This window comes from Somniosus microcephalus, unplaced genomic scaffold (genome assembly GCF_052327205.1).
Source record: "Somniosus microcephalus isolate GS21.2 unplaced genomic scaffold, FLI_Smic_1.0 unresolved_chr9, whole genome shotgun sequence".
In the NCBI taxonomy this organism is placed as follows: domain Eukaryota; kingdom Metazoa; phylum Chordata; class Chondrichthyes; order Squaliformes; family Somniosidae; genus Somniosus; species Somniosus microcephalus.
The window spans coordinates 18,636,806-18,660,400 of NW_028225187.1; the positions used below are offsets into that span (position 1 = coordinate 18,636,806).

Consider the following 23,595-nt stretch of genomic DNA (forward strand, 5'->3'; position numbering starts at 1 on the left):
GACGGAGGAAGCCCTAGAGGAGTACAAAAAGTGCAGGGGGATACTTAAAAAAGAAATTAGGAGATCAAGGAGGGGCCATGAAATAACACTGGCGAGCAAAATAAAGGAAAATCCGAAGATGTTTTATAAGTATATTAAGGGTAAAAGGATAACTAGGGAAAAAGTAGGGCCCATTAGGGACAAAAGTGGCAATCTGTGTGTGGAGCCGGAAGATGTAGGAGGGGTTCTAAATGAATTTTTTGCATCTGTTTTCACTATGGAGAAGGACGATGTAGACATAGAAATAGGGCGGGGGGACTGTGATATGCTCGAACATATTAACATCGAGAGGGAGGAAGTATTGGCGGTTTTAGCTGGCCTAAAAATGGATAAATCCCCAGGCCCCGATGAAATGTACCCCAGGCTGCTGTGTGAGGCAAAGGAGGAGATTGCGGGGGCTCTAACACATATATTCAGGACCTCTCTGGCCACAGGGGATGTGCCAGAGGACTGGAGAACCGCTAATGTAGTACCATTATTCAAGAAGGGTAGTAGGGAAAAACCGGGGAACTACAGGCCAGTGAGCCTAACATCAGTGGTAGGAAAATTACTGGAAAAAATCCTGAGGGACAAAATTTGTCTCCACTTGGAGAGGCAAGGATTAATCAGGGATAGTCAACATGGCTTTGTCAAGGGAAGATCATGTCTGACTAATTTGATTGAATTTTTTGAGGGGGTGACTAGGTGTGTGGATGAGGGTAACGCAGTGGATGTGGTATACATGGATTTCAGTAAGGCCTTCGATAAAGTCCCGCACAGGAGACTGGTCAAGAAGGTAAGAGCCCATGGAATCCAGGGTGCCTTGGCACATTGGATACAAAACTGGCTTAGTGGCAGAAGGCAGAGGGTGATGGTCGAAGGTTGTTTTTGTGACTGGAAACCTGTGGCCAGTGGGGTACCACAGGGATCGGTGCTGGGTCCCTTGCTGTTTGTGGTCTACATTAATGACTTGGATATGAATGTAAAGGGTATGATCAGTAAATTCGCGGATGATACTAAAATTGGTAGGGTGGTAAATAGCGAGGAGGGTAGCCTCAGTCTGCAGAACGATATAGATGGGTTGGTCAGATGGGCGGAACAGTGGCAAATGGAATTTAACCCGGAAAAGTGCGAGGTGATGCACTTTGGGGGGTCTAACAAGGCAAGGGAATACACAATGAATGGTAAGACCCTAGGCAAGACGGAGGGTCAGAGGGATCTGGGTGTGCAGGTACACAGATCCCTGAAGGCGGCGGAACAGGTGGATAAGGTGGTAAAAAAGGCATATGGGATACTTGCCTTCATTAGCCGAGGCATAGAATATAAGAGCAAGGAGGTTATGATGGAGCTGTATAAAACACTGGTTAGGCCACAGCTGGAATACTGTGTGCAGTTCTGGTCGCCACACTACAGGAAAGATGTGATCGCGTTAGAGAGGGTGCAGAGGAGGTTCACCAGGATGTTACCAGGGCTGGAGCGCTTCAGCTATGAAGAGAGACTGGGCAGATTGGGTTTGTTTTCCTTGGAGCAGAGGAGGCTGAGGGGGGACATGATTGAGGTGTACAAAATTGTGAGGGGCATAGATAGGATGGATGCTGAGGAGCTTTTCCCCTTAGTAGAGGGGTCAATAACTAGGGGGCATAGATTCAAGGTAAAGGGAGGGAGGTTTAGAGGGGATTTGAGAAAGAACTTTTTCACCCAGAGGGTGGTTGGAGTCTGGAACTCACTGCCTGAAAGGGTTGTGGAGGCAGAAACCCTCACAACATTTAAGAAGCATTTGGATGAGCATTTGAAATGCCATAGCATACAAGGCTACGGGCCAAATGCTGGAATATGGGATTAGATTAGACAGGGCTTGATGGCCGGCATGGACACGATGGGCCGAAGGGCCTCTATCTGTGCTGTATTACTCTATGACTCTATGACTCTAGAAGGAAAAGGGCAGCAGGCGCATGGGAACACCACCGCCTCCAAGTTCCCCTCCAAGTCACACACCATCCCGACCTGGAAATATATCGGCCGTTCCTTCATCGTCGCTGGGTCAAAACCCTGGAACTCCCTCCCTAACAGCACTGTGGATGGGGTGAGATGAAGTTGGGTGGGAGGAGGCTGGTGTTGACGGGGTGAGATGAAGAGGGGTGGGAGGGGGCTGGTGTTGATGGGGTGAGATGAAGAGGGGTGGGAGGAGGCTGGTGTTGATGGGGTGAGATGAAGAGGGGTGGGAGGAGGCTGGTGTTGATGGGGTGAGATGAAGAGGGGTGGGAGGAGGCTGGTGTTGATGGGGTGAGATGAAGAGGGGTGGGAGCAGCCTGGTGTTGACGGGGTGAGATGAAGAGGGGTGGGAGGAGGCTGGTGTTGATGGGGTGAGATGAAGAGGGGTGGGAGGAGGCTGGTGTTGACGGGGTGAGATGAAGAGGGGTGGGAGGAGGCTGGTGTCGATGGGGTGAGATGAAGAGGGGTGGGAGGAGGCTGGTGTTGACGGGGTGAGATGAAGGGGGGTGGGAGGAGGCTGGTGTTGAAGGGGTGAAATGAAGAGGGGTGGGAGGAGGCTGGTGTCGATGGGGTGAAATGAAGAGGGGTGGGAGGAGGCTGGTGTTGACGGGGTGAGATGAAGAGGGGTGGGAGGAGGCCGGTGTTGACGGGGTGAGATGGAGAGAGGTGGGAGGAGGCTGGTGTTGACGGGATGAGATGAAGAGGGGTGGGAGGAGGCTGGTGTTGACGGGGTGAGATGAAGAGGGGTGGGAGGAGGCTGGTGTTGATGGTGAGATGAAGAGGGGTGGGAGGAGGCTGGTGTTGACGGGGTGAGATGAAGAGGGGTGGGAGGAGGCTGAACGGGCTCTTCCTGTGCTGTCAATCCTGTGTAGCACGGAAAAGCAGTTTGCTGCTTCGGGACTAAGGAGTTAGCGTTCTCGATTCCAGGGCCTCCCGAGGTCCGCGGACCACGGCAAGCTCCAGCGGCAGAAAAAGTCGAAGGACCCCAAGCCGAAGGTGAAAAAGCTCAAGTACCACCAGTACATCCCGCCGGACCAGAAGGCCGAGAGGAGCCCGGTCGCCATGGACGCGGCCTACTCCCGGCTCCTCCAGCAGCAGCAGATCTTCCTGCAGCTACAGATCCTCAACCAGCAGCAGCAGTCGTTCAGCTTCCAGGCCATCCAGCCCAGCACCCCCGGGTGAGTGCAGCGGGGGCTGGGGGGGACGGGTTGGCCCCACGCGTGGCGTGCAATGGGACGCTTTTCGCACTGTCGTTCGAGCGCAGACGGCGGACGCAGCCCAGAGTGGAGCCGAGGCCTCGCGGGCCTCAGTGTGGCAGCCCTCTCGCTCTCTTCTGAGTCGGAGCGTCGTGGGTTCGAGTCCCCACTCCAGAGACTTGAGCTCCGTAATCCAGGCCCACACTCCCCGGTGCCAGTACTGAGGGAGTGCTGCACTGTCGGAGGTAGATGTATATACTCTAGGACTCGAGCCCCATAATCCAGGCCCACACTCCCCGGTGCCAGTACTGAGGGAGCGCTGCACTGTCAGAGGTAGATGTATATACTCTAGGACTCGAGCCCCATAATCCAGGCCCACACTCCCCGGTGCCAGTACTGAGGGAGCGCTGCACTGTCGGAGGTAGATGTATATACTCTAGGACTCGAGCCCCATAATCCAGGCCCACACTCCCCGGTGCCAGTACTGAGGGAGCGCTGCACTGTCGGAGGTAGATGTATATACTCTAGGACTCGAGCCCCATAATCCAGGCCCACACTCCCCGGTGCCAGTACTGAGGGAGCGCTGCACTGTCGGAGGTAGATGTATATACTCTAGGACTCGAGCCCCATAATCCAGGCCCACACTCCCCAATGCCAGTACTGAGGGAGCGCTGCACTGTCGGAGGTAGATGTATATACTCTAGGACTCGAGCGCCATAATCCAGGCCCACACTCCCCGGTGCCAGTACTGAGGGAGCGCTGCACTGTCGGAGGTAGATGTATATACTCTAGGACTTGAGCCCCGTAATCCAGGCCCACACTCCCCGGTGCCAGTACTGAGGGAGCGCTGCACTGTCGGAGGTCGATGTATATACTCTGGGACTCGAGCCCCATAATCCAGGTCCACACTCCCCGGTGCCAGTACTGAGGGAGCGCCGCACTGTCGGAGGTAGATGTATATACTCTAGGACTCGAGCCCCATAATCCAGGCCCACACTCCCCGGTGCCAGTACTGAGGGAGCGCTGCACTGTCGGAGGTAGATGTATATACTCTAGGACTCGAGCCCCATAATCCAGGCCCACACTCCCCAGCGCCAGTACTGAGGGAGCGCTGCACTGTCGGAGGTCGATGTCTCTACTCTAGGACTCGAGCTCCATAATCCAGACCCACACTCCCCGGTGTCAGTACTGAGGGAGTGCTGCACTGTCGGAGGTAGATGTATATACTCTAGGACTCGAGCTCCATAATCCAGGCCCACACTCCCCGGTGCCATTACTGAGGGAGTGCTGCACTGTCGGAGGTAGATGTATATACTCTAGGACTCGAGCCCCATAATCCAGGCCCACACTCCCCGGTGCCAGTACTGAGGGAGCGCTGCACTGTCGGAGGTAGATGTATATACTCTAGGACTCGAGCTCCATAATCCAGGCCCACACTCCCCGGAGCCAGTACTGAGGGAGCGCTGCACTGTCGGAGGTAGATGTATATACTCTAGGACTCGAGCCCCATAATCCAGGCCCACACTCCCCGGTGCCAGTACTGAGGGAGCGCTGCACTGTCGGAGGTAGATGTATATACTCTAGGACTCGAGCCCCATAATCCAGGCCCACACTCCCCGGTGCCAGTACTGAGGGAGCGCTGCACTGTCGGAGGTAGATGTATATACTCTAGGACTCGAGCTCCATAATCCAGGCCCACACTCCCCGGTGCCAGTACTGAGGGAGCGCTGCACTGTCGGAGGTAGATGTATATACTCTAGGACTCGAGCCCCATAATCCAGGCCCACACTCCCTGTCTCTCCCTCTCTCTCACACTCTCTATATCTCTCTCTCTCCCACACCCCGCTCTCTCTCTCACACCCGCCTCTCTCCCAGACCCGTCTCCCCGACCCCTCTCTCCCTCCCTCACCCCGCTCTCCCTCTCTCTCTCCCTCACCCCGCTCCCTCTCTCTCTCCCTCACCCGCTCCCTCTCTCTCTCCCTCACCCCGCTCCCTCTCTCTCTCCCTCACCCCGCTCCCTCTCTCTCTCCCTCACCCCGCTCCCTCTCTCTCTCCCTCACCCCGCTCCCTCTCTCTCTCCCTCACCCCACTCCCTCTCTCTCCCTCACCCCGCTCCCTCTCTCTCCCTCACCCCGCTCCCTCTCTCTCTCCCTCACCCCGCTCCCTCTCTCTCCCTCACCCCACTCCCTCTCTCTCCCTCACCCCGCTCCCTCTCTCTCTCCCTCACCCCGCTCCCTCTCTCTCCCTCACCCCGCTCCCTCTCTCTCTCCCTCACCCCGCTCCCTCTCTCTCTCTCTCTCCCTCACCCCGCTCCCTCTCTCTCTCCCTCACCCCGCTCCCTCTCTCTCCCTCACCCCGCTCTCTCTCTCTCCCTCACCCCGCTCCCGCTCCCTCTCCCTCACCCCGCTCCCTCTCTCTCCCTCACCCCACTCCCTCTCTCTCCCTCACCCCGCTCCCTCTCTCTCTCCCTCACCCCGCTCCCTCTCTCTCCCTCACCCCGCTCCCTCTCTCTCTCCCTCACCCCGCTCCCTCTCTCTCTCTCTCTCCCTCACCCCGCTCCCTCTCTCTCTCCCTCACCCCGCTCCCTCTCTCTCTCCCTCACCCCGCTCCCTCTCTCTCTCCCTCACCCCGCTCCCTCTCTCTCTCTTTCTCCCCGCTCCCTCTCCCCCACCCCGTGTCTCACTGTGCTGTTGTCTGTAGGAGCTGAATCCCACTCAATGCTTCACCAGCCGACCTTAACCAATCCTTTCCTCACCCCCCACCGCAGGTTGCCGCCCGATCAGATCATCGGCTTTGCCAGCGCGGTGCCCGCCCAGGTGCCGTGTGTCCCCTTGTCCCCCGTGACCAAGAGCTGCCAAAGAACTCCAATCACTTCCAGCACCAAACCCGAACTCCTGCCGGCAAACCTGGATGACTTGACGGTGAGGCCATGATTTATACTTCATTGTTGGAATTAATACCTCTGTGTCTGCGATTGTGTCTGTGTCTGTGATTGGGTTTGTGTTTGTATCTGTGTCTGTGTCTGTGATTGGGTTTGTGTCTGGGTTTGGGTTTGTGTCTGGGATTGGGTTTGTGTCTGGGATTTGGTTTGTGTCTGGGATTGGGTCTGTGTCTGCGATTGTGTTTCTATCTGTGTCTGCGATTGTGTCTGTGTCTGGGATTGTGTCTCTGTCTGGGATTGTGTGTGTCTGCGATTGGGTCTGTGTCTGGGATTGGGATTCTATCTATGTCTGCAATTGTGTCTGTGATTGGGTTTGTGTCTGTATCTGTGATTGGGTTTGTGTCTGGGATTGGGTTTCTGTCTGGGATTGGGTTTGTGTCTGGGATTGTGTTTCTGTCTCGGTTTGTGTCTGGGACTGGAATTGTGTCTGGGATTGGGATTGTGTCTGTAATTGTATCTGGGTTTGTGTCTGGGATTGAGATTGTGTCTGGGTTTGTGTCTGGGATTGGGATTGTGTCTGGGATTGGGATTGTGTCTGGGTTTGTGTCTGGGATTGGGATTGTGTCTGCGATTGGGATTGTGATTGGGATTGGGATTGTGTCTGGGTTTGTGTCTGGGATTGGGATTGTGTCTGGGATTGTGTCTGCGATTGGGATTGTGCCTGGGATTGGGATTGTGTCTGGGTTTGTGTCTGGGATTGGGATTGTGTCTGGGTTTCTGTCTGGGATTGGGATTGTGTCTGGGTTTGTGTCTGGGATTGGGATTGTGTCTGGGTTCGTTTCTGGGTTTGGATTTATGTCTGGGATTGGGATTGTCCCTAAAAGCGAATACTTCCTGCTCACGGTAGATTTTTCCGATCAGTAAATGGGTTTCCAGGCACCACGATTAAAACCAATATAATATTAGAGGAGGTCATCACCCGAGAAATAAGACCACAGATTCAAGCATTTATCCCAATGGACCCAACCCTTCCCATTCACTCCCATTCTACACAAGCCCCCTCCCTATCTCTGTAACCTCCTCCAGCCCCTACAATTCTCATCCTCCTGTTCAAATCCCTCCATGGCCCTCGCCCCTCCCTATCTCTGTAACCTCCTCCAGCCCTACAATTCACATCCTCCTGTTCAAATCCCTCCATGGCCCCTTGCCCCCTCCCTATCTCTGTAACCTCCTCCAGTCCTACAACCCTCCGAGATCTCTGCGCTCCTCCAATTCCGGCCTCTTGAGCATCCCCGATTTCCATCGCTCCACCATTGGCGGCCGTGCCTTCAGCTGCCTGGGGCCCTGAGCTCTGGAATTCCCTCCCTAAACCTCTCCGCCTCTCTCTCCTCCTTTAAGACGCTCCTTAAAACCGACCTCTTTGACCCAGCTTTTGGTCGCCTGTCCTAATATCTCATGTGGCTCGGTGTCAGATTGTGTTTGATAATCGCTCCTGTGAAGCACCCTGGGACGTTTTACTATGTTAAAGGCGATGAAAAGATGCGAGCTGTTGTAGTCGTTCAGGGATTGTTATGAATCCTATGATCCATGAAGAAAGACTCATGAAATAACACTGGACGGCCAGCTGGTGGCGCCGTCCAAGGAGTATAAATACTCGGGCGTGGGCCCAGCTTGCTCAGGGACATTTTGTAAGACAGGAACTAGTGAAGGACAACTAGACCTCCATCTTTTGAAACAAGTTGATTAAAGCCTTGCTTTATACTGAAACCAAGTGCATAGTGGGAAGTGCAACGAGACCTGGGTGTCCTAGGGAACCAGTCGCTGAAGGTAAGCATGCAGGTGCAGCAGGCGGTTAAGAAGGCAAATGGTATGTTGGCCTTCGTAGCGAGAGGATTTGAGTACAGGAGCAAGGATGTATTGCTGCAGTTGTACAGGGCCTTGGTGAGACCACACCTTGCGTATTGTGTGCAGTTTTGGTCGCCTTATCTGAGGAAGGATGTTCTTGCCATGGAGGGTGTGCAGCGAAGGTTCACCAGACTGATACCTGGGATGGCAGGAATGACGTGAGATTGGGTCGATTGGGCTTATACTCGCTGGAGTTTAGAAGAATGAGAGGGGATCTCATTGAAAGTTATAAAATTCTAACAGGACTAGACAGTCTAGATGCAGGAAGGATGTTCCCGATGGTCGGGGAGTCCAGAACCAGGGGTCACAGTCTAAGGATAAGGGGTAAGCCATTTAGGACGGAGATGAGGAGGAATTTCTTCACCCACAGTGTGGTGAACCTATGGAATTCTCTACCACAGAAGGCAGTTGAGGCCAATTCATTAAATATATTCAAGAAGGAGTTGGATATATTTTTTAAGGCTAAAGGGATCAAGGGATATGGGGAGAAAGCAGGGACAGGGTACTGAATTTGGATGATCAGCCATGATGTCATTGAATGGCGGAGCGGGCTCGAGGGGCCGAATGGCCGACTCCTGCTCCTATCTTCTATGTTTCTAAGTGAGTTTTATTATGTCAGGGATTCAAGATTTTCTCTCTTATCTCTCTCACAGGTGTCCGAACTGAGGCAGCAACTGAGGAAGCGAGGCCTCCCGGTCTCCGGAACCAAACCCGCCCTGTTGGAGCGGCTGAAGCCCTACCAGATCTGCAGCCCCAAGCCCGCGCCGCCCTCGATGGGCAGCAGCCAGCTGCTGAACGGCCCGCTCTTCGAGGCGCCCGGGCCCCCTGCCCGGGAGGGCCCCAGGCTGCCCCCGGCGACGGCGGGGAAGGAGGACGTCGCCAGCCTGGTGGAGAAGGAGAAGGTCATCGAGCGGCTGACCTGGAAGCTGCAGCAGGAGCAGCGGCAGGCGGAGGACCTGCGGCTGGAGCTGGAGCTGCGGCAGAGGCGGCACCACCAGGCCCGGGAGGCCCCGCTTCGGGCCGGCCCACCCTTCCACAGCCTGGGCTTCCCCCGGCATCAGCCCGGCGAGCGGGCCTTCCCCAGGCCGGGGGCGAGCTCGCAAACCAGCAGGCCGGGAAGCCCGGTCGCCCTCGGTTACGGCCGGGGCCCAGCCCAGGCTCCCTCAGCGGCGGTGGCGGCGGCCACGACCTGCGACCCCGAGGTCATCGGGCGACCCCCGTCGCCCGGCAACCCCTTCTTCTTCTCCTCCGCCACCTCCAGGGCCGCCGAGGCCATGGGCGGCACCGACAACTGCAGCCCGTCGCCCCAGCAACAGCCGCATTCAAGCAGCCCCTCGCAGGGGCATTCAGGGGTAAGAGGGGGGCGAATGGCCTAGAGCATTGAAGGGGAAGCTCGATAGAAGGAGATCGCGATGGGCTGAGATGAACTAGGGTGGGAGGAGGCTCCAGCACGGACCTGAAAACCAGGGGGGGGGGGCACAGATTTAAAATAATTGGGGGAAGGTTCAGAGGGGAAATTTCTTCACCCAGAGGGTTGTGGGGGTCTGGAACTCACTGCCTGAAAGGGTGGTAGAGGCAGGAACCCTCACCACGTTTAAAAAGTACTTGGATGTGCATTTAGAAACATAGAAACATAGAAGATAGGAGCAGGAGTCGGCCATTCGGCCCCTCAAACCTGTTCCGCCATTCAATGCGATCATGGCTGATCATCCAAATTCAGTACCCTGTCCCTGCTTTCTCCCCATATCCCTTGATCCCTTTAGCCTTAAGAAATATATCTAACTCCTTCTTGAATATATTTAATGAATTGTCCTCCACTGCCTTCTGTGGTAGAGAATTCCACAGGTTCACCACTCTCTGGGTGAAGAAATTCCTCCTCATCTCTGTCCTAAATGGCTTACCCCTTATCCTTAGACTGTGACCCCTGGTTCTGGCTCCCCTGCCATCGGGAACATCCTTCCTGCATCTAGTCTGTCCAGTCCTGTCAGAATTTTATAAGTTTCAATGAGATCCCCTCTCATTCTTCTAAACTCCAGTGAGTATAAGCCCAATCGACCCAATCTCTCCTCATACGTCATTCCTGCCATCCCAGGTATCAGTCTGGTGAATCTTCGCTGCACTCCCTCCATGGCAAGAACGTCCTCCCTCAGATAAGGCGACCAAAACTGCACACAATACTCAAGGTGTGGTCTCACCAAGGCCCTGTACAACTGCAGCAAGACATCCTTGCTCCTGTACTCGAACCTGAAAAGCACGGACCTGGGGGCACAGATTTAAAGTAATTGGGGGGAAGGTTTAGAGGGGATTTGAGGGGAAATGTCTTCACCCAGAGGGTTGTGGGGGTCTGGAACTCACTGCCTGAAAGGGTGGTAGAGACAGGAACCCGAAGCACATTTAAAAAGTACTTGGATGTGCACTTGGGATGCTGTAACCTGCAGGGCTACGGACCAAGAACTGGGATGTGGGATTAATCCGGATAGCTCTTTGTTGGCCGGCGCGGACACGATGGGCTGAAATGGCCTCCTTCCGCGCTGTAACTTTCTACGATTCTGTGATTCTATGATGGGCGGAATGGACTGTTTCTGTTCTGTAAATACTGTGTAGCAGTAAGCAATTAGGAAGGCAACTGGTATGTTAGCCTTTATTGCAAGGGGCCTGGCCTATAAAAGAAAGGGGACTTTGCTGCAATTATATAAGGCTTTGGTGAGTACCATGCACAGTTTTGGTCTCCATATCTAACCCCGTGCTGTACCTGCCCTGGGAGTGTTTGATGGGACAGTGTAGAGGGAGATTTACTCTGTATCTAACCCGTGCTGTACCTGCCCTGGGAGTGTTTGATGGGACAGTGTAGAGGGAGATTTACTCTGTATCTAACCCCGTGCTGTACCTGCCCTGGGAGTGTTTGATGGGACAGTGTAGAGGGAGATTTACTCTGTATCTAACGCCCTGCTGTACCTGCCCTGGGAGTGTTTGATGGGACAGTGTAGAGGGAGCATTACTCTGTATCTAACCCGTGCTGTACCTGCCCTGGGAGTGTTTGATGGGACAGTGTAGAGGGAGCTTTACTCTGTATCTAAACCCGTGCTGTACCTACCCTGGGAGTGTTTGATGGGACAGTGTAGTGGGAGCTTTACTCTGTATCTAACCCCGTGCTGTACCTGCCCTGGGAGTGTTTGATGGGACAGTGTAGAGGGAGCTTTACTCTGTATCTAACCCCGTGTTGTACCTGCCCTGGGAGTGTTTGATGGGACAGTGTAGAGGGAGCTTTACTCTGTATCTAACCCCGTGCTGTACCTGCCCTGGGAGTGTTTGATGGGACAGTGTAGAGGGAGCTTTACTCTGTATCTAACCCCGTGCTGTACCTGTCCTGGGAGTGTTTGATGTGACAGTGTCGAGGGAGTTTTACTCTGTATCTAACCCGTGCTGTACCTGTCCTGGGAGTGTTTGATGTGACAGTGTAGATGGAGCTTTACTCTGTATCTAACCCGTGCTGTACCTGCCCTGGGAGTGTTTGATGGGACAGTGTAGAGGGAGTTTTACTCTGTATCTAACCCATGCTGTACCTGTCCTGGGAGTGTTTGATGTGACAGTGTAGAGGGAGCTTTACTCTGTATCTAACCCGTGCTGTACCTGCCCTGGGAGTGTTTGATGGGACAGTGCAGAGGGAGCTTTACTCTGTATCTAACCCCGTGCTGTACCTGCCCTGGGAGTGTTTGATGAGACAGTGTAGAGGGAGCTTTACTCTGTATCTAATGCCCTGCTGTACCTGCCCTGGGAGTGTTTGATGGGATAGTGTAGAGGGAGCTTTACTCTGTATCTAACCCCGTGCTGTACCTGCCCTGGGAGTGTTTGATGGGACAGTGTAGAGGGAGCTTTACTCTGTCTCTAATCCCGTGCTGTACAGAGGGGAGCAGTCCCACAGTTTGGAGACTGAGGGAGGAGAGGGAGTCCCACAGTTTGGAGACTGAGGGAGGGGAGGGAGTCCCACAGTTTGGACACAGAGGGAGGGGAGGGAGTCCCACAGTTTGGAGACTGAGGGAGGGGAGGGAGTCCCACAGTTTGGAGACTGAGGGAAGGAAGGGAGTCCCACAGTTTGGAGACTGAGGGAGGGGAGGGAGTCCCACAGTTTGGAGACTGAGGGAGGGGAGGGAGTCCCACAGTTTGGAGACTGAGGGAGGGGAGGGAGTCCCACAGTTTGGAGACTGAGGGAGGGGAGGGAGTCCCACAGTTTGGAGACTGAGGGAGGGGAGGGAGTCCCACAGTTTGGAGACTGAGGGAGGGGAGGGAGTCCCACAGTTTGGAGACTGAGGGAGGGGAGGGAGTCCCACAGTTTGGAGACTGAGGGAGGGGAGGGAGTCCCACAGTTTGGAGACTGAGGGAGGGGAGGGAGTCCCACAGTTTGGAGACTGAGGGAGGGGAGGGAGTCTCACAGTTTGGAGACTGAGGGAGGGGAGGGAGTCCCACAGTTTGGAGACTGAGGGAAGGCGGGGGAGTCCCACAGTTTGGAGACTGAGGGAGGGGAGGGAGTCCCACAGTTTGGGGACTGAGGGAGGGGAGGGAGTCCCACAGTTTGGAGACTGAGGGAGGGGAGGGAGTCCCACAGTTTGGAGACTGAGGGAGGGGAGGGAGTCCCACAGTTTGGGGACTGAGGGAGGGGAGGGAGTCCCACAGTTGGAGACTGAGGGAGGGGAGGGAGTCCCACAGTTTGGAGACTGAGGGAGGGGAGGGAGTCCCACAGTTTGGAGACGGAGGGAGGGGAGGGAGTCCCACAGTTTGGAGACTGAGGGAGGGGAGAGAGTCCCACAGTTTGGAGAATGAGGGAGGGGAGGGAGTCCCACAGTTTGGAGACTGAGGGAGGGGAGGGAGTCCCACAGTTTGGAGACTGAGGGAGGGGAGGGAGTCCCACAGTTTGGAGACTGAGGGAGGGGAGGGAGTCCCACAGTTTGGAGACTGAGGGAGGGGAGGGAGTCCCACAGTTTGGAGACTGAGGGAGGGGAGGGAGTCCCACAGTTTGGAGACGGAGGGAGGGGAGGGAGTCCCACAGTTTGGAGACTGAGGGAGGGGAGGGAGTCCCACAGTTTGGAGACTGAGGGAGGGGAGGGAGTCCCACAGTTTGGAGACTGAGGGAGGGGAGGGAGTCCCACAGTTTGGAGACTGAGGGAGGGGAGGAGTCCCACAGTTTGGAGACTGAGGGAGGGGAGGGAGTCCCACAGTTTGGAGACTGAGGGAGGGGAGAAGTGGGGTTGTGGGGAGCGGGTTAATGTTCTCGGGTTTAACCCTCACTGGTAAAGGGCCTCATACCTGGTGTTGTGTTTCCTTTTATCGTCCCCCCGCCCCCTCCCCTTTGACCCTCAGGATGGAAGTCTTTCTGACCTCTTGGTGCCTCGACCAATGCAGCCAGAGTTCCCGTACTCCCCAGCCAGTCTCCACTCCTTCTTCACATTGGAGGACACCGAGATCGACGTGAAAAATGAGTCCAGTTCAGAGGAGAATTTCGAGAGCGAGGTGAGTCCCTCCCACAATCCTCTGTCTCTCTCTCTCTGTGTCTGTCTCTCGCTCTGTCTCTCTCTCGCTCTCTGCCTCTCTCTCGCTCTGTCTCTGCCTCGCTCTCGCTCTGTCTCTCTTTCGCTCTGTCTCTCTCTCTCTCTGGCTCTGTCTCTCTCTCTGCCTCTCTCTCGCTGTCTCTCTCGCTCTGTCTCTCTCTCTCTCTCTCTGTCTCTCTATCTCTCTCTGTCTGTCTCTCTCTCTCTGTCTCTCTCTCTCTCTGTCTCTCTCTCTCTCTGTCTTTCTCTCTCTCTGTCTTTCTCTCTGTCTCTCTGTCTCTCTCTCTCTCTGTCTCTGATGGGTGTCTCCTTGCGATTCCATCCATTGGGGTGTTACCGAGCAGAGAGCTAACCAACGTCTCCGCCCTTCCTTGATAGGCTCGTGCTCCTTTGCGAGATGTGCGGGGGGCCAATCTAATTCCAAGGTGACTGGAGTCAAAAACATTCAATGCAGAAAATGACTCGTCAAAAAAGTGCCCCAGAGAGCAGACCGGGGGTGAGGAGGGCTTGTAAAGGATGATGTGTGACTTGGAGTCGATGGCAAGTCCATCAACGTGGAACCGTACAGCACAGAAAGAGGCCCTTCGGCCCATCGTGTCCGCGCCGGCCATCAAGCCCTGTCTATTCTAATCCCATTTTCCAGCACTTGGTCCGTTGCCTTGTATGCTATGGCGTTTCAAGTGCTCATCCAAATGCTTCTTGAATGTTGTGAGGGTTCCTGCCTCGACCACCCTTTCAGGCAGTGAGTTCCACATTTCAACCACCCTCTGGGTGAAAAAGGTTTTCCTCAAATCCCCTCTAAACCTCCTGCCCCTTACCTTGAGATTATGACCCCTGGTTATTGACCCCTCTACTAAGGGGAAAAGTTCCTTTCTATCTACCCTATCAATGCCCCTCATCATTTTGTACACCTCAATCAGGTCCCCACTCAGCCTTCTCTGCACTAAGGAAAACAACCCCAGCCTGTCCAGTCTCTCTCCATAGCTGAAGCGCTCCAGCCCAGGTAACATCCTGGTGAATCTCCTCTGCACCCTCTCCAATGCAATCACATCCTTCCTATAGTGTGGCGACCAGAACTGCACACAGTATTCCAGCTGTGGCCTAACTAGCGTTTTGTACAGCTCCGTCATAACCTCCCTGCTCTTATATTCTATGCCTCGGCTAATGAAGGCAAGTATCCCATATGTCTTCTTAACCTCCTTATTTACCTGGTGAAAAACGCTGTGGAAATTCAAGACTTTTGTTGAACTTGTCCCCCTTTCTCTCTCCTTCTCCACCTTCTTGCAGATCTACCTCTCGGCCTCGTTGGGATCCGAGGGACGGGACTATGGCTCGCTGGAGGCCCTGGCCTCCTCCGACTCGGGGGGCTTTCAGTCACTGGAGGATGAGCTGACAGAGGCCATCAAGAGCGCTGAGGTAAGCGCGCGATTCCGAGAGGAGCGGGGCCTGGGCTCTCCCGCGGAACGCCCGCATCCCTTCTCCCCCATCACCGTATGAAACATAGAAAAATAGGAGCAGGAGTCGGCCATTCGAGCCTGCTCTGCCATTCAATACGATAATGGCTGATCCTCAGAGACTAGGGTCCTAAATTTAAATAAAGGAAACTACGATGGTCTGAGGCGCGAGTTGGGTAGGATTGATTGGGGAATGTCACTCAAAGGGTTGACGGTGGATCGGCAATGGCGAACATTCAAAGATCGCATGGATGAACTACAGAATTTGTTCATCCCAGTTTGGCATAAAAATAAAACAAAACAGGTGACTCAACCATGGCTAACAAGGGAAATTAGGGATAGCATAAGATCCAAGGAGAGGACATATAAATTGGCCAGAAAAAGCAATAATCCTGAGGATTGGGAGCAGTTTAGGATTCAACAAAGGAGGACAAAGGGATTAATTAAGAAAGGGAAAATAGAATATGAGAGTAAGCTTTCAGGGAACATAAAAACTGACTGTAAAAGCTTTTATAGATATGTGAAGAGAAAAAGATTGGTGAAGTCAAGCGTCGGTCCCTTGCAGTCAGAATCAGGGGAATTTATAATGGGGAACAAAGAAATGGCAGACCAATTAAATACGTACTTTGGTTCTGTCTTCACAAAGGAGGACACAAATAACCTCCCAGAGATGTCGGGGAACATAGGGTCTGATGAAAGTGAGGAACTGAAAGAAATCAGTATTTGTAGGGAAATGGTGTTAGGGAAATTGACGGGATTGAAGGCCAATAAATCCCCAGGGCCTGATAATCTACATCCTGGGGTACTTAAGGAAGCGGCCCTAGAAATAGTAGATGCATTGCTGGTCATCTTCCAAAATTCTATAGACTCTGGAACAGTTCCCATGGATTGGAGGGTAGCTAATGTTACCGCACTATTCAAAAAAGGTGGTGGAGAGAAAACGGGGAATTATAGACCAGTAAACCTGACATTGGTAGTGGGGAAAATACTAGAGTCCATTATAAAAGATGTAATAGCAGAGCACTTGGAAAACAGTGACAGGATTGGACAAAGTCAACATGGATTTACAAAAGGTAAATCGTGCTTGACTAATCTACTGGAATTTTTTGAGGATGTAACTGGTAAAATAGATAAGGGAGAACCAGTGGATGTGGTGTATTTGGACTTTCATAAGGCTTTCGATAAAGTCCCGCATAAGAGATTAGCGTGTAAAGTTAAGGCACATGGGATTGGGGGTAAGGTACTGACTTGGATAGAAAACTGGTTGGCAGACAGGAAGCAAAGAGCTGGAATAAATGGGTCTTTTTCCGAATGACAGGCAGTGACTAGTGGGGTACCGCAGGGATCGGTGCTAAGACCCCAGCTATTCACAATATATATTAATGATCTAGATGAGGGAACTAGATGTAATATCTCCAAGTTTGCAGACGACACAAAGCTGGGTGGGCGTGTGTACTGTGAGGAGGATGCCGAGAAACTCCAGTATGATTTGGACAGGTTGGGTGATTGAGCAGATGCATGGCAGATGCAGTATAATGTGGATAAATGCGAGGTTATCCACTTTGATGGCAAAAACAGGAAGACAGATTATTATCTGAACGGCAATAGATTGGGAAAAGGGGAAGTGCAACGAGACCTGGGTGTCCTTGTGCACCAGTCGCTGAAGGTAAGCATGCAGGTGCAGCAGGCGGTTAAGAAGGCAAATGGTAGGTTGGCCTTCATAGCGAGAGGATTCAAGTACAGGAGCAAAGATGTCTTGCTGCAGTTGTACAGGGCCTTGGTGAGACCACACCTTGAGTATTGTGTGCAGTTTTGTTCGCCTTATCTGTGGAAGGATGTTCTTGCCATGGAGGGAGTGCAGCGAAGATTCACCAGGCTGATACCTGGGATGGCAGGAATGATGTATGAAGAGAGATTGGGTCGATTAGGCTTATATTCGTTAGAGTTTAGAAGAATGAGAGGGGATCTCATTGAAACTTATAAAATTCTAACAGGACTAGACAGACTAGATGCAGGAAGGATGTTCCCGATGGCCGGGGAGTCCAGAACCAGGGGTCACAGTCTAAGGATAAGGGGTAAGCCATTTAGGACAGAGATGAAGAGGAATTTCTTCACCCAGAGAGTGGTGAACCTGTGGAATTCTCTACCACAGAAGGCAGTTGAGGCCAATTCATTAAATATATTCAAGAAGGAGTTGGATATATTTCTTAAGGCTAAAGGGATCAAGGGATATGGGGAGAAAGCAGGGACAGGGTACTGAGTTTGGATGATCAGCCATGATCTTATTGAATGGCGGAGCGGGCTCGAGGCACCGAATGGCAGACTCCTGCTCCTTATGCTGTTAATCGATAGAGATTGATCACCTCGATTGGTCCCTGTAAAGTGCTCGTGCTGTAATAGGACTGAGGTATAGCACCCCCACTGGCAGGAAGAGGCAACTACAGCATGACGTTTACATAGGAATTTTTCATTACAAGCCGGGTCCTCCCATCACCTGATCTGCACCCGCTATCTGGGAGGCCTCGGTGGTGCCTAGTTTGGTTGGCGTTTCGAGTTGCAGTCACTTCTGATTTCTGTTTTTATCTCCTACCTTCAGCTATCCCAGAGCCAGTCAATTGAGGATATACTGGAGGAGCATATCATGAGCACCGGTAGGGCTCCATTCTACGATCCTTCCTAGTACGGAGACGCGTGGGAGAAGGGTCAAGGCCCCATAATTCGGGCGGGGGGCAGGGGTTTCTGTGCGGACTAGCAACGTTGAATAGCTGTGGGTGGAGATTGAATTGGTGGGGTAGAGTCCATGATAGGGGAGAGTGTACATGGGCTGTGGGAGATTAAATGGGTGGGTAGAATCCATGATAGGGGAGAGTGTACATGGGCTGTGGGAGATTGAATGGATGGGTAGAGTCCATGATAGGGGAAAGTGTACACGGGCTGTGGGAGATTGAATGGGGAGAGTCCGTGATAGGGGAGAGTGTACATGGGCTGTGGGAGGAGATTAAATGGGTGGGTAGAGTCCATGATAGGGGAGAGTGTACATGGGCTGTGGGAGATGGAATGGGGAGAGTCCGTGATAGGGGAGAGTGTACATGGGCTGTGGGAGATTCAATGGGTGGGTAGAGTCCGTGATAGGGGAGAGTGTACATGGGCTGTGGGAGATTAAATGGGTGGGTAGAGTCCATGATAGGGGAGAGTATACATGGGCTGTGGGAGGAGATTAAATGGGTGGGTAGAGTCCATGATAGGGGAGAGAGTATGTTGTGTATGTAATATGTGTGCTACTTTGAACCTATGGACAGGACTGCACTACTTGTTGGGCGTAGTGATACGCAGTACCACTCCTGGCCATAGGGGTATAAATAGTACTGTGGGTACTGATCTCCCCTCAGTTCCCGCCTGTGGGCATGAAGTAAAGACCTACGTATAGTCCCTACCTCCAACCAGTAAAGACCTGTTTGAGTTATACGTTTAAGTCTTTGTGTTAATTGTTCAATACAATACACATACCTAACAGAGTACATGGGCTGTGGGAGGAGATTAAATGGGTGGGGAGAGTCCATGATAGGGGAGAGTGTACATGGGCTGTGGGAGATTCAATGGGTGTGTAGAGTCCGTGATAGGGGAGAGTGTACATGGGCTGTGGGAGATTAAATGGGTGGGTAGAGTCCATGATAGGGGAGAGTGTACATGGGCTGTGGGAGATTAAATGGGTGGGTAGAGTCCATGATAGGGGAGAGTGTACATGGGCTGTGGGAGATTAAATGGGTGGGTAGAGTCCATGATGGGGGAGAGTGTACATGGGCTGTGGGAGATTGAATGGGGAGAGTCCGTGATAGGGGAGAGTGTACACGGGCTGTGTGAGGAGATTAAATGGGTGGGTAGAGTCCGTGATAGGGGAGAGTGTACACGGGCTGTGGGAGATTGAATGGGGAGAGTCCATGATAGGGGAGAGTGTACACGGGCTGTGGGAGATTGAATGGGGAGAGTCCATGATAGGGGAGAGTGTACATGGGCTGTGGGAGGAGATTAAATGGATGGGTAGAGTCCATGATAGGGGAGAGTGTACACGGGCTGTGGGAGATTGAATGGGGAGAGTCCGTGATAGGGGAGAGTGTACATGGGCTGTGGGAGGAGATTAAATGGGTGGGTAGAGTCCATGATAGGGGAGAGTGTACATGGGCTGTGGGAGATTGAATGGGGAGAGTCCGTGATAGCGGAGAGTGTACATGGGCTGTGGGAGATTGAATGGGGAGAGTCCATGATAGGGGAGAGTGTCCATAGGCTGTGGGAGGAGATTAAATGTGTGGGTAGTGTCCACGATAGGGGAGAGTGTACATGGGCTATGGGAGATGAATGGGGAGAGTCCATGATAGGGGAGAGTGTACACGGGCTGTGGGAGATTAAATGGGTGGGTAGAGTCTGTGATAGGGGAGAGTGTACACGGGCTGTGGGAGGAGATTAAATGGGTGGGTAGAGTCCGTGATAGGGGAGAGTGTACACGGGCTGTGGAAGATTGAATGGGGAGAGTCCGTGATAGGGGAGAGTGTACATGGGCTATGGGAGGAGATTAAATGGGTGGGTAGTGTCCGCGATAGGGGAGAGTGTACATGGGCTATGGGAGATGAATGGGGAGAGTCCATGATAGGGGAGAGTGTACATGGGCTATGGGAGATGAATGGGGAGAGTCCATGATAGGGGAGAGTGTACATGGGCTGTGGGAGGAGATTAAATGGATGGGTAGAGTCCATGATAGGGGAGAGTGTACACGGGCTGTGGGAGATTGAATGGGGAGAGTCCGTGATAGGGGAGAGTGTACATGGGCTGTGGGAGGAGATTAAATGGGTGGGTAGAGTCCATGATAGGGGAGAGTGTACATGGGCTGTGGGAGATTGAATGGGGAGAGTCCGTGATAGCGGAGAGTGTACATGGGCTGTGGGAGATTGAATGGGGAGAGTCCATGATAGGGGAGAGTGTCCATAGGCTGTGGGAGGAGATTAAATGTGTGGGTAGTGTCCGCGATAGGGGAGAGTGTACATGGGCTATGGGAGATGAATGGGGAGAGTCCATGATAGGGGAGAGTGTACACGGGCTGTGGGAGGAGATTAAATGGGTGGGTAGAGTCTGTGATAGGGGAGAGTGTACACGGGCTGTGGGAGGAGATTAAATGGGTGGGTAGAGTCTGTGATCGGGGAGAGTGTCCATGGGCTGTGGAAGATTGAATGGGGAGAGTCCGTGATAGGGGAGAGTGTACATGGGCTATGGGAGGAGATTAAATGGGTGGGTAGTGTCCGCGATAGGGGAGAGTGTACATGGGCTATGGGAGATGAATGGGGAGAGTCCATGATAGGGGAGAGTGTACATGGGCTATGGGAGATGAATGGGGAGAGTCCATGATAGGGGAGAGTGTACATGGGCTGTGGGAGGAGATTAAATGGGTGGGTAGAGTCCATGATAGGGGAGAGTGTACATGGGCTGTGGGAGATTGAATGGGTAGAGTCTGTGATAGGGGAGAGTGTACACGGGCTGTGGGAGATTGAATGGGGAGAGTCCGTGATAGGGGAGAGTGTACACGGGCTGTGGGAGATTGAATGGGGAGAGTCCGTGATAGGGGAGAGTGTACACGGGCTGTGGGAGATTGAATGGGCAGAGTCCGTGATAGGGGAGAGTGTACACGGGCTGTGGGAGATTGAATGGGGAGAGTCCGTGATAGGGGAGAGTGTACATGGGCTGTGGGAGATTGAATGGGGAGAGTCCGTGATAGGGGAGAGTGTACGCGGGCTGTGGGAGATTGAATGGGGAGTCCATGATAGGGGAGAGTGTACACGGGCTGTGGGAGATTGAATGGGCAGAGTCCGTGATAGGGGAGAGTGTACACGGGCTGTGGGAGATTGAATGGGGAGAGTCCGTGAAAGGGGAGAGTGTACACGGGCTTTCGAAGATACAGGACTGGGGCTAAAAGCTTGTTCCTTGTGTCGTGTGGTTATTTGTGTACAGAGGCCGACTAAACCCGCTTTCACTCTCTCCTTTCTGTTGTCTCAGATCCCTCTCCGAGCCTGGACCAGGGCCTCCCGGAGTCGCCGCCTGCCAGCCTGGCCAGCTGCCCCGCCTCGCCCGACTACCTGAGAGAGGGCGAGCGGCCCGAGGCCCGGCGGGCAGGCCGGATCTCACCCGCCGAGCTGCTGCCGGGCCTGCCCCAGTACGACGTCTTCGGCGTGTCTGACGTGCTGGCGGGGCCCTTCTCCCCCATGTGCGTGGAGGGGCCTGCCCCGTGCCCCTCGCCCGAGCACCCCGGCAAGGCCGAGCTGACCGAGATCGCCTTCGACCCCGCCGACTGGATCGACCCCTTGCCCGGCCACCTAGCCCCAGGCACCGGCCTAGGCCACCCCAGCATCTTCTCCACGGACTTCCTGGACGCCCCCGACCTCAACATCAACCGAATGATCGACCTCTTGGTGGAGCAGTGGTGACCTCCTCTGCCTCGTCCGTCCGCCCCCCACCACCTTAACGTTTTTTCGTGTTTTTTTTTTTTTTTTTCTAAAATATAAAGCTGTTCCGAAAACAAAAATGTTCCTGTGGGGCGGGAGAGACGAGACGGGTTTTTCCCCGAAACTATTTGCTCAGTTGGCGAGCCAGCCAGGAGTTCACCTCCCCTCCCGGTCCGCCAACTTTAACTAGCGGGTGAACCGGGCTTCGGTTCTCGGGAGTACTGGGCCAGGCCTTGGTGGGTGGGTGCGCTCGCTTGGGGCGGGGTGGGGTCACGACCTCTCACCTCGGGTCTCTCTCTTGAGGTCGGACGTAGGGTGGGGCAATGGGGGGGGCAGCCAGGCCCAGCTGCCTCCTCTGACCGCTATTGACTGGTAAAAATACCAGTTAAGGTTGCGCCGTCTCTCTTCCCCCTCCCCCCCAACCCAACCACACGCATTTCCTCAGGACGCCCCCCCCACCCGGAAGCGCTGCCCAGCCGACGAAGCACTTTCTGAAGCGTGGTCACTGTTGCAAACGCGGCAGCCAACTGGGGCACAGCAAGCTCCCACAAACCGCAATGTGATAAAGCGATAATCGGTTTCTTTAGTGATGTTGAGTTGCTGGGTAAATATTGGGTTCCAGGACACTGGGGAGAACTCCCCCCACCCCCACCCCCGCTCTTCTTCCAATAGTGGCCGTGGGATCTTTTACGTCCACCTGAGAGGGCAGACGGGGGCCTCGGTTTAATGTCTCATCCCGAAAGACGGCACCTCCGACAGTGCAGCACTCCCTCAGTACTGGCACCGGGGAGTGTGGGCCTGGATTATGGGGCTCGAGTCCTAGAGTATATACATCTACCTCCGACAGTGCAGCGCTCCCTCAGTACTGGCACCGGGGTGTGGGGGCCTGGATTATGGGGCTCGAGTCCTAGAGTATATACATCTACCTCCGACAGTGCAGCGCTCCCTCAGTACTGGCACCGGGGAGTGTGGGCCAGGATTATGGGGCTCGAGTCCTAGAGTATATACATCTACCTCCGACAGTGCAGCACTCCCTCAGTACTGGCACCGGGGAGTGTGGGCCTTGATTATGGGGCTCGAGTCCTAGAGTATATACATCTACCTCCGACAGTGCAGCGCTCCCTCAGTACTGGCACCGGGGAGTGTGGGCCTGGATTATGGGGCTCGAGTCCTAGAGTATATACATCTACCTCCGACAGTGCAGCGCTCCTTCAGTACTGGCACCGGGGAGTGTGGGCCTGGATTATGGGGCTCGAGTCCTAGAGTATATACATCTACCTCCGACAGTGCAGCGCTCCCTCAGTACTGGCACCGGGGAGTGTGGGCCTGGATTATGGGGCTCGAGTCCTAGAGTATATACATCCACCTCCGACAGTGCAGTGCTCCCTCAGTACTGGCACTGGGGAGTGTGGGCCTGGATTATGGGGCTCGAGTCCTAGAGTATATACATTTACCTCCAACAGTGCAGCGCTCCCTCAGTACTGGCACCGGGGAGAGTGGGCCTGGATTATGGGGCGCACGTCTCTGGATTGTGGGGCTCGAACCCACAATCTTCCGAGTTGGAGGCGAGAGAGGGCAACCCATCGGGTTACAGTTGGCACCAACGAATTGGCGGCGCTGGCGATCCCTGGTCCCCCTCCGCGGGCAAAACATAGCCCTTCCCTCTGACGGCACCTCGCTGTACGCAGGATAAATCTGGGCCTGTACCGACGCTGGCCCCTCAGGAGAGATACGGCCCCCTCCCGCACCGCCCCTCCCCAGCCATGGAACTGGGCACAGCAAGAGCCCAGATATGATTCCCCCCCCCCGACCTTGTCTTAAATGAGTCATCCCAACAAAAGGTTGATGCCACCCACCGCCCAATTCTGGGACAGGTTCAAGTTGGCCCGTGATGCCAGCTGCGGTCGAATATCTGATGGTGGCAGGTGCAATGAAAGGAAGGTCTCTCGGGCAGCGGTGGAGGGGGAAGAGGGTTGAGAGGAAAGTGGGGGGCAAGGATCGGCCCTGTACCCCTTTAGAATCAGTGAAGGTGCAATATCCCACCATCACCCCTCCTCCTCCTCCCACTCCCGGACAATGTGAGCAGGCGCCGGAGTTCCGAGAGAGGGGCCGAAGGGGAGG

The 23,595-nt window shown here is 54.1% G+C and overlaps 1 protein-coding gene across 4 annotated transcripts in view; it reads left to right on the forward strand.

Moving 5' to 3' along the window:
• Positions 1 to 22,137, forward strand: part of LOC147084855 (myocardin-like) — a 91,008-nt gene extending 68,871 nt beyond the window's left edge. For all 4 annotated transcript variants that reach the window (XM_085979562.1, XM_085979563.1, XM_085979564.1 and 1 more), the window contains 7 exons: positions 2,938 to 3,188; positions 5,974 to 6,127; positions 8,646 to 9,344; positions 13,348 to 13,497; positions 14,823 to 14,951; positions 17,586 to 17,640; positions 21,029 to 22,137. In XM_085979562.1, coding sequence (XP_085835688.1) covers positions 2,938 to 3,188; positions 5,974 to 6,127; positions 8,646 to 9,344; positions 13,348 to 13,497; positions 14,823 to 14,951; positions 17,586 to 17,640; positions 21,029 to 21,456 — 1,866 coding nt within the window. In that variant the 3' untranslated portion in view covers positions 21,457 to 22,137. The remainder of the gene's footprint in view (positions 1 to 2,937; positions 3,189 to 5,973; positions 6,128 to 8,645; positions 9,345 to 13,347; positions 13,498 to 14,822; positions 14,952 to 17,585; positions 17,641 to 21,028) is intronic.
• The last annotated feature ends 1,458 nt before the right edge of the window (positions 22,138 to 23,595 follow it).